We start from the raw sequence: 10,382 nt of genomic DNA on the forward strand, positions 1-10,382 counted from the left end.
GGGACAGAGTGAGTGGGGGTGGGGCTGGGAGGAGGGCTAGGAGGTGGCTGTACCCCCCCTATAGTCCTCCCTCCCAAAGCCACCCCCACCCGCCCTGCCACTGCCTGCCCCAAGTGCAGCCCTGGTCCTGAGCCCACAGCAGGCTGCCCACCTTTGCCCTACACATAAATCTGGGAGGCACCTGCCCCCCATGCTTCCCCCAGGGGTGCACACAGTGGTAGGGAGCTGCCCCCCCCCCTTGTGTGCCCCCCGAATGAGCTGCCTGCAGCTCCGCCTTGCTTCTGGTGGGGTCGCATGTACCACCCTGGCTGGGTAGCACCTACCCCTGCACCCCAGCCCCACTCCCTCCCTCACTGTGGAGGCCTCCATCTGTCCCCATGCACCCCCTGCCCTCCCACAGACTTACCATCCAGACACTGTTCTCCAAGCTGCCGGACTGTATATTGGCTATCAAATTGGTATCAACTGATATGGCTGGTTAATAATTGGCCATCAGTATCGGCCAAAATTTTTTTTATCGTTGCACCCCTAATACCTCCTATACCTAAAATGTTGGAGTTCTATTTTCAAACATTTGACTTGATAAGTGGAATTAATTTTAAGATAGAAATACTTCATTATATAGCTATTCTTCATGGTCTTTGGCCAAAATCTTAAAATCTTTATCAAGTTTTTATTTATTTGCACTAACATAAAACTCTAATTGAAGTCTGGGCAAAAGAACAAAGAACCAAATAAAAACTGAGGCCTGGATTGTAAATGTAAAATCTGGCCTGGTTAAGAAGCAGCGTGCAAGCTGTATTGTCCCAGAAGTAAAGCGGGGACTAAACTGTGAATCAGAATCATTATTTGGTTCCTGCACCCTACAAAGGGAAAACAATCTAGGTCAGTCTTATTCCAAACACAGACTACATATCCCTCTAGACCAGTTCAACTACTCTGGCTAGAGCTTTTGATAGGGCAGTTGCAGTCAAAGTCTCATCCAGTTCCCCATCCACTGCATGTGAGCTGGAATGGTAGTCCTGCAGAGGCTCTGTCCCTCTAATGCCTTAAAATGAGATGTGTGTAGCCTGCATCATAGAAAGGAAACCTCAGTTCTTCTTACTCCTTTATGTAGATATTGGGACATGCTACTCTCTCTCAACCTGTCTGCCACCTAACATTGTACAATACTGCATTTACACAAATCCAGAACAAGAGTTCAGTTTTTTTTATCTCAGTCAACATGGGGGATAAAAAGCCTTGTCTTACATTCAAGTATGGGCCCAGGGCAGGCAACACCTCAGCTCTAGCTTTGACTCCAGGCTTTGGGCTGAGGCTGCAGTTGAGCCACTGCCTGCCCTGGGCTGCAATAGCTTATTTAGAGTGGAAGGGGAAACCTGCAGCCTGCCCCGACCCCTTTGCCTGTGCCTGCCCTCCCACTCATGCCTATGCCTTCTTTTGTATTACTTGCCTGTTAGAACAAGTGTAGCTGACTCTTCAGAATGTAGTAGTTCAACTAAAATAGTAACACCTCTGGCAGACAAAGTAACCTGGTCTACATCCACTATAACTTTGGCTAACACAACAATCTGAAATCAAAAGAAGACACTGTTTTAAAACAATGTATGCTGCTTAAGTAGGTCTCTAACATTTCCATTGTTTTCCGACCTGTATTAGTCATAGAGACATTGTATATGGTGCTGTATGTTTACAGAACACTCTTAACTCTACCATATACCATTTTGTCCTGTACTAATAGGACCAATGGGTGAAAAAGGTATATTTACAAGACAAGGCTCTTTTCCCCAGTTAGCATGGGTGAAAAAGCCCCATTCACATATAAGGAAACCTCATTAAATCCATTGTCTAGTGTTAAAATGCTGCGAAAAGCAACATGTGTTCAGTAATGGAAACCAACTATGAAGCTGATTAAATGCAGCCAGCACTGAGCATGACTATAAAACATATGGGCCGCATTTGGCAAACATACTGATGGGAACCTTTTTTTTGTATGGTCCTTAAAAAACCATGAGGGTGTTCCACAGGGAAATGGTACCAGTCCAGGAGGTACTGCAATACCAGGTCAGCATCAGGAGGACCAGAGCCAATCCTGACACCCTCTAGGGCTGTGCGAAGCTTTGGTCCCTGATTTAATTTGGCAGAGATTCGGCTCGAGTCGGTGGCTGACTCTCTCAATCCAAATCGAATCAGAGGACCCTTTAATCACTCCAAATCAATTCAGAACCCTCTGAATCAATTCGGAGAGATTCGGACAGATTTGGCAATTCAGACGTAGAAACAACTTTAAATGTTTTTTCTACATACCTTTAGTTAGCAGGGCTTTGAGCGCTGTGGTGCTGGGGCAGACGCAGCATCCCACAGAAACACGGGGGGGCACCCCAGTGCTCTCAGCAGCAGACTCAGAAGTGGACCAGAAGCACTTCTGGTCCACTTCCTGGTCCACCGGGAGCACACAGGGGGGCTCCCCTGCGCCCCCCCAGCTCAGCGACTGGTGCCTCCTGGATCTGGCGGGGCACCCAGGGTCCCCCTGTGGCCGATTGCTGAGCCGGGGGTACATGGGGGGTGCCCCCAGCGTGCTTCCTGGCAGACCCGGAAATGGACAGGAAGTGCTTCTGGTCCACTTCTGGGTTCACTGCTGAACACACTGGAGAGCCCCCTGTGCTCCTGTGGGATACTCCATCCGCCCCAGCATCGTAGCGATCACGAGTCATGCCTGCTACCTCAAGGTATGTAGAAAAAACTTTTAAAGCTGTGCCTGTGTCCGAATCACTGATTCGCCAAATCTGCATCGAATCTTCAGATTCGGATTCGGACGGATCGAATCAGGGACAGTGATCCAAATTAATGGATCAAATCACTGTCCCTGATTCAGGCCAAATACGAATCTGAATTGAATGGGGCCCATTTTGCACAGCCCTAACACTCTCCCCTTGGTGTCAAAAATGCTACATTTGATCTTGGCCACAATTTATGCTACACAATTTATGGTGTGCAAAGATCTCAGTTACACAATTTAAAGTGATGGCGGATTGCTCTCACGCTTTCCCTCTAGTTTGCTCCCTCAGCCTTTTGGCTAGGGAACAGTGAGATTAGGGGGCATCTGAACAATAAGGCCTCCAGGCTTGGGGCTTGCACATAGGGTCCCTGTCATGGATTTGGGAGAATCTGAAGCCCTAGGATGAAGAGTCTGGGAGGTAGGATACTTGCCAATGGTAGCACCACACAGACTTGAATGATTGAGCTCTGAATTTGGAACTGATTTTGCCCAAGACACAAAATTAAAAAAAAAAAAGACATAGTTTGTACTATATCTTAGTAGGTACAAAAGTGCTGCTTAAATTATGTTTATGGAGCACCTGTGCTAAAACTTGCAACAGTTAGCAAAAATGGTAAAATGTATCAATTCTGGATGAATGAAGTCAACAGGTACCTGTAGTAATTTGCCTACATTCAAATTACTACAGATATGTTTATTTCAAAATCAGTGTTTTCAAATTTGCCCTTTTGTGTATGCTCAGGGAGAGCAGGCTCTGGCAATAAGAAAGGGGGGAAGGGACTGCAGGGGGAAGAAATTAGGGGGGAGAGGGCAAGGGAGCTACCTGACCCCCCCAAATGTATTTTCCTTGCTGTAGCAGTGGGAGGGGACAAATTAGATTCTACACCTATTGACTTTGATCTGAGTAAAGAGCTCAAATCTATAGCTAGTATGCTCTATTACTATGAAAAAACACCCTAGATTTGGACTATTCTTGAAATAACTAAGAATGAGGTTTACAGAGAACACTAGGATGCTTAGAAAAATGCTATGTAAATGTTACCATATTAAGCCAATTCAACTTCTGGTAAAAAGGTCCTATAAATACTGTTTGTATTTATTCTACCAATTGTGCTTATAAGATCATATGTAAAACCACCACCACTAATATTCATAACTTTTACAATTCATAAACTATTTGGTGTGCTGCAAGCACCATTCCTATACCTGAAATGCAGCCATTGCTTTCTCTGTCTCAACTTCTGACTGCAGAAAAGGTTCAAACATGGACAATGTAATTCCTCCAGTCTCCAATATCAAGAACTGCTGGACAGGATTGTTGTATGCAAAAAGCGCTAAGGCATATCCTGCTCGTAAACAAATGTCCTTAAAAATAAGAGAACCATGTAAACTCTTAGGGGTCCACATTATTAAGGAGGCAAGGATTTCTTAGGGTGATATCTTTTACTGGACCAATTGCATAGTTGGGATGGAGTTAGACCAGCTTTTGAATGCAAGACATTCTTCATCAAGTCTGGGTGGTTGGCTTAGGAAGAAGATGTCACTGTAGTCTGGCTTCCTTTTTTCTTTAGGTTGCATAATTTCCATTGTAAGTGGCAGATTTTGATATCTTTCACATTACAGTAGTGTTAGAGTGATGATGTAGCTGTGATGATTCAAGGATTATGTGAGAGGAAAGGATTTCTTAGGGTAATGACTTTTATTGGACCAACTGCATGGTTGGGATAGAGTTAAACAAGCTTTCAAATGCAAGACAATATCAAAAGCTTGTCTAACTCTATGCAGACTACACGGTTGTCCAATAAAAGATATCACCCTAAGAAATCCTTGCCTCTCGCACAATTTCTGGACTATCACAGCTACAACATCACTCTAACACTACCACATTATAGAAATAATACACACACTGTGTCTTCTTAGATATATTAAAATAGTTACCAATTACTCTGGTCCTACTTTTGTCTGTTTTTTTTTTTTTGATTTTCATATAAATACTTCAGGCTAAACCCTCAGTCTACAGAAGTGAGTAATCCTCACCACCTTGAGGAGAACAGGAAGAATATTCACATATTCCAGTGAATCCTGCTCACTCCTAACCAATATATTCAACATACTCTTTTGCTCTGTTTTAATAGTAGGGAAGGGATACCTCTCTGCTCCCTGAAACAGTAACCACAACTGATGATGCACAGTAATCTCCACAATTCCAGTGAAGGAGAATCTAGAGCAGTAGAGTGTGCATTGGAGAAAGGATCTCAAAGCTCAGTGACCAAGCTCTATGATAATCTGTTCAGGGAGTGTGAACATATCTCATAGATTCATAGATGTTAGGGTCGGAAGGGACCTCAATAGATCATCGAGTCCGACCCCCTGCATAGGCAGGAAAGAGGGCTGGGTCTAGATGACCCCAGCTAGATGCATATCCAACCTCCTCTTGAAGACCGCCAGGGTAGGGGAGAACACCACCTCCCCGTTCCAGACCTTGGCCACTCTAACTGTGAAGAAGGTTCTTCCTAATGTCCAGTCTAAATCTGCTCTCTGCTAGCTTGTGGCCATTATTTCTTGTAATGGCCATTATTTCTTGTAACTCCTTGTAACTCTTGTAACTCCTTGTATCTCCTCCATCACCCTTACATACCACAACTTTTCTCATGATTTATCAGCACTAAGCAGTACTAAAGACTATCATGAACATTTTAAATTTCAGACTATGTCCAAATCTAAGGGAAGCATATATATTTTGTGCAATTATGTTAAAATAGACTAAAAGCAATATAAAATATAAAACAAACTTTTGATTGGGGCTACAGTGTAGTAAACTTGGTATGACATACTTAGCTTATAGTGATGCTATGACATAAATGTAGACCGTTTTCTTCTAAATTAATACTGCCAGTTTACTAATAGCAATACCTTATCAGGTGCATAAAGAAGTTCAAGAACATCAGTGTAACTGAAACCCTCCTTCTCTTGTAACACTGCCTGTAGTTTACTGTTCTTTAAAACAATGCAAGCCAAGGAATATGCAACTTCAACCTAAACATTATTTTAAAGAAAAATGCAGATATTATATACTTACTTTTACTTGCAGAACAAATTAATGGCATGTAGTACTGAATAAACAATCAATCATTTCAGAGCAGAAAAAGAAGTGTGTAAGTTTAGACTAATATAGGAAACAATACTAATACTTCAAGGAAATAATATATAATTATAGCTAAATAACACACAAAATAAAGAGCACTATCAATTTAATCAGATGTGCAATATATTAATCATATATCCCTTCTTGGGAAAGCTGAACAAGTGACATGAAGGAGCTATAGTTTTACCCTCCCCCATAAGAGCAAAGAACATTCCAGCAAACTGAAGGACAACAAATTTAAATACAAAAAAAAGCACTGGTATATTCAGAAATCTTGGCAGAGGTGATATCTTTTATTAGACAAACTAGTTGCAAAAAAATTTCTTTATTTGCAACTATTTAGTTGATCTAATAAAAGATAACACCTCTGCCAAGAGTTCTGAACATTTTTGCCTGTAGACCAACACAGCTAAAACCTGTATCCCTAAAAAACCCCACTAGAGCATGCCTCCTTGCTCAGGAAAATACATATTTTGCATGTGAAATTTGTTGCTACAAGAATGTAGTAGCTTTCAAAAAAGGAATAGGTATTTATATTGATAATAAAAACATCCGCAGTTGCAACAGTTAGCATTTATACAATATATACTTTAAAAGAAAAACACTTAGGAATAAACTTATTTGATGGGTCATTGTTCTCAAGGGCCTTTACAGAGTTTTGTCCATCTCCCTTGGAAGAACCTGGTACCAAAAATTGTTAGAAATAGGGCCTTGAACTAAACAGACCTTTGTTATTAGTCAGTATATAGTAAACTCACATCATGATCTACTTGTGCCCTGTAGTATGAGAACTCATAGCCTTTGCAACTTACTCAGCACAGGGAAATACACGATGAGCTCCTGCAGGTAGCCACAGTGTGGTTAGCACCAACCAGCAGTCGGCATCCCTCCACCAATGCTGTCAGTCGCCAGGGGGGAGTGGCGAGCAGTGACTGCCTGCAGGAGCCATCAGCAGTGTCGATGGCACCTTTTTGCAGGGGGTGCACCGCCAAGCTCAGGGAGTGCACGTGCACCTGCATGCACCCCCTACACATTGCCAATGAGTGCATGAAAAGAATACAATATACCAGTACTATCCTGTCATTTTTACATTACGCACAAATATAAGGAGCATTATGAAGTTTCATGCACAGGAATAACTAAATCCTCTAGAAAATAATGTATAAGAGGGAAATGTGCAAATAGAACCAGTGTACCCCTTTTTAAGATTCTAAATTAATCTTATAATTGCCTCCATACAATTAAAAATAACTGCGAGTAACTTCATAGACATGTTTTGTAATTGTTTTTCAGTAGCTGGCTTTTGAGATATCTTATTATGTATTTTGGGGTTTTTTGTCTACCTTCTGAATCAACAGCCTAAAGATGGCCATGAAGAGTTCTCAGAAAATTCAGTCATAATTAATACTCTGTATCAAACACCCATGCCCACACACCCACCCATATTATTGTGCACCTTTATCTGAAGAGAATTATGATGTTTAAGCAGATTCACCAGTATTGGTAACGCTTGTTCCTCCACTATGTTCTCTTGGCTGATTGGATTGTTTATATGAGCCACACCTGTAAAAGTCCACATGACAGATACATATCCTATGTAAATTATTTGTGAAAGATAGAAAATAAACAATTACCCAATATATATACATAGTAGAAGCAGATTGAATAAGAGTATTTGTAATATACACTTTACTCCTGACAAAAATGGTGGCATGGCACAATGCAGCTAAAGGAATTAACTTGGGTCCTGAAAACAATACAGATGTATCAGCATATTATCTTGCCTAAGCTAATATACCCTGTTCAGCACTGAATTGTGCAGGTGTGCCCTTAGAACTCAAACTGTAAAAGTTAGAGCTAGTGCTCGTTCATAAACCTTTTTTCTCAGATTCAGTCTTGGAGACTGTAGAATCAGCAGTTAAAGGTAGGCCACTTAAGGTTATTTCTATTTCGGGTGCATCTATATGGCTCCTTAGGAACTAGATCAGGTACCAGAAGCAGTGTGGGATTCTACCCTGGCCAATTAGTCCTGCTGAGAAGCAGGATTTATAACTGTAGCAGAGCACCTGCTAACATGGTTATCTTGTTAGCAGAACCTAAGCTAACTAAGGCACATGCACTGTACTGTGCTGTGCCATGGAAACCACTTGGAAACAAACTAAGGGTCCACCCTAGGTTTTCAGTGGAGGCCAACCTTTTTGGCATGTGTGCCACAAACTAGGCCCAATGCCTTCTCCAACTGGCACTCTGATATTCTTCCTCTGCTGCTCAGCTTTCTGGACAGGGAAAATGAGGCAGGGAACAATCTGCCGTTCTGCTTTCTGCTTCCAACCTTATCTGCTACTGTGCCTGCCCCACTTTGATCTGCTGCGTGCCACAGACATTGACTACCTGTGCCACGTGTGTGGCAGGTCAGCTGACCCTAGTCTAAACCACAGTCCTGACCAAAACTATATAACATGGCATATAATATCATATCATATAAAAGTATCACAAGATATTTTTCCTTAGACTATCTGAAATATGAAAAAGAACTAAACAGAAATATCTGTCTTTTTTAACATATCTTAAGGAGATGGGCTTACTATAAAATATATATTTTTTACAACTCCCCAAATAAAAGTCTGACTTGGATCCCAGAGTTTTTATTATAATTTTTAATATGATAAAATGAATAAGGATAATAAGTAAAGAAATACAGGAAAAACATGACAAATTAGGAGCTCATGGAGAAGCAGAGAAACTGATTAGCAGCTGATGAGCCCCTCCTATGGCTCAACTATAACACTGGAAGGAATTTTGTAAGTGGCATGCTAGGGTTCAAACTGTGCTTATTGTGTCAAAATTCTTTAGCATATACAAAGTATGACCAAAGTAAGTGTCTCATATGGTATTAAAGATTTCTTAATGACATTTTGGTTCGATACTACAGTAGATATCAATACTAAAGAAAATATACTCTTTATTCATTGATAGTTTCAAACAGGTTTAGTTTTTTTTCCATGAAAAACCTCTTTTCTCTTAAAGCAATATAACAGATTATACAAACCAATACAAATGGTCCCCAAGGCTCTAATGACACTCAAGAGCGTGCCTTCTGCAATTTTTGAGCTTCTCAACAATCGAACCAGAGGGCCAATTCCATTCCCTTCACATATTTGATTTTGATGAAGTCTGCTGTCTTTGCTAAGAGCTATGACTGCTTCACCTCCTTCCAAAACAAAAAAAAAGTATGTTTAAAAAATCCATTTACCTGTCTAATATTTTGCAGAAGCACACAACACACTCACACAGCTTACCAACAAACTGCATTTTATCAGATGGTGACAAAAGCATATCAATAATGAAGTTGTACCCAATCTGTTCTGCCATGAACTTTTGCTGCTTCAGTGTTTGTCCTGCCAATGACCACAAAGCTGTAGCACCTTGTTCTTTAACTTTCAAGTGAAATGCCTGCATATTTGAGGGGAAAAAAACCCAAATAACTATACCTTTGCTAGAAGAATTTTAAGGCTGACATGTCTAAAAAAAATATTTAGTCTATGAAATTAAGAGTTGTTTAATGATTCGAACTACACCGTGTTCATGGATAAACTGATGTAACACTTTAATAAAATAAAAATGAAAAATAAATCCTTGCCTTTAAGAGCTTCAAAAGATACTTTGTTACTGATTTTGCCAGAAACTCCTTCTGTATATAAACATTGTTGTTAGCTAGTGCCTCGATGGCCATAGCACCTTTCACCTGCACGCTTAATTTCCTTTCACGGAGAAGATCAATTAGAAGACCAACTGCATCTGCATTTGCAATGGCCTCCTGCATCTGTATATTCCCCCGAGCAAGTTCTGCAATAGCTGCTGAAGATACAGCCTGTAGCACATCTTTAAAAGCAAGACAAGTTTAGTCATAGGATTTTAAGAACAAATAAAGACTTACCTTAGACTAACCTTTGCAGGTTAGTCTAAGCTGCAAAGATTGAACCAATAAGCAAATGAAGAGACATGCACTTTTGTTTCAGGAAATGCAGCCACATGCCTACAGTGGCTCAAGCCAGAAGCCAGGGGGTGCTACAGCATGGCTGTCTGGAATGTAGCCAGCATGGGCTGTGTGTTCAATTCCTTATCCTGATGCCTCCGAGGTCTCTGGGATTTGCAGTCCACAATCACAGCAGTAGAGCTCTGCAGCCCAGCCCAGCGGTGACACGTAGGGGGTGCATGGAGGTGCACGTGCACCCCCTCACAGCCAGCATTCCTGGGCAAGGGGGACAGGCAAGAGCACTGGTGCCCCGCCCTGAGAGTGCTGGCTGGGGAGTGGGGGCACCAGGAGAAGTGGTCCCTCCCATGGCCAATCATGCTGACCCGGAAGTGCCAGTGGCACACCTGGAAGTGGCGATCGGTGCCACTTGCGGGTTGGCAGGGGGCCCTTCCCCTGGTTGGCAGGATCGGCTGCAGGGGGAC

General features: G+C 41.9%; 1 protein-coding gene across 1 annotated transcript in view; it reads right to left on the reverse strand.

Annotated features, from left to right (window-relative positions):
• Window positions 1-10,382, reverse strand: part of ANKAR (ankyrin and armadillo repeat containing) — a 49,836-nt gene that overhangs the window by 11,522 nt on the left and 27,932 nt on the right. Inside the window, 7 exon segments of the mRNA XM_025193101.1 lie at window positions 1,454-1,571; window positions 3,986-4,144; window positions 5,693-5,815; window positions 7,381-7,487; window positions 8,974-9,135; window positions 9,224-9,377; window positions 9,565-9,806. Of these exon segments, the coding sequence (XP_025048886.1) occupies window positions 1,454-1,571; window positions 3,986-4,144; window positions 5,693-5,815; window positions 7,381-7,487; window positions 8,974-9,135; window positions 9,224-9,377; window positions 9,565-9,806 (1,065 nt within the window).

Source organism: Alligator sinensis, unplaced genomic scaffold (assembly GCF_000455745.1).
Source record: "Alligator sinensis unplaced genomic scaffold, ASM45574v1 scaffold555_1, whole genome shotgun sequence".
Taxonomy (NCBI): domain Eukaryota; kingdom Metazoa; phylum Chordata; order Crocodylia; family Alligatoridae; genus Alligator; species Alligator sinensis.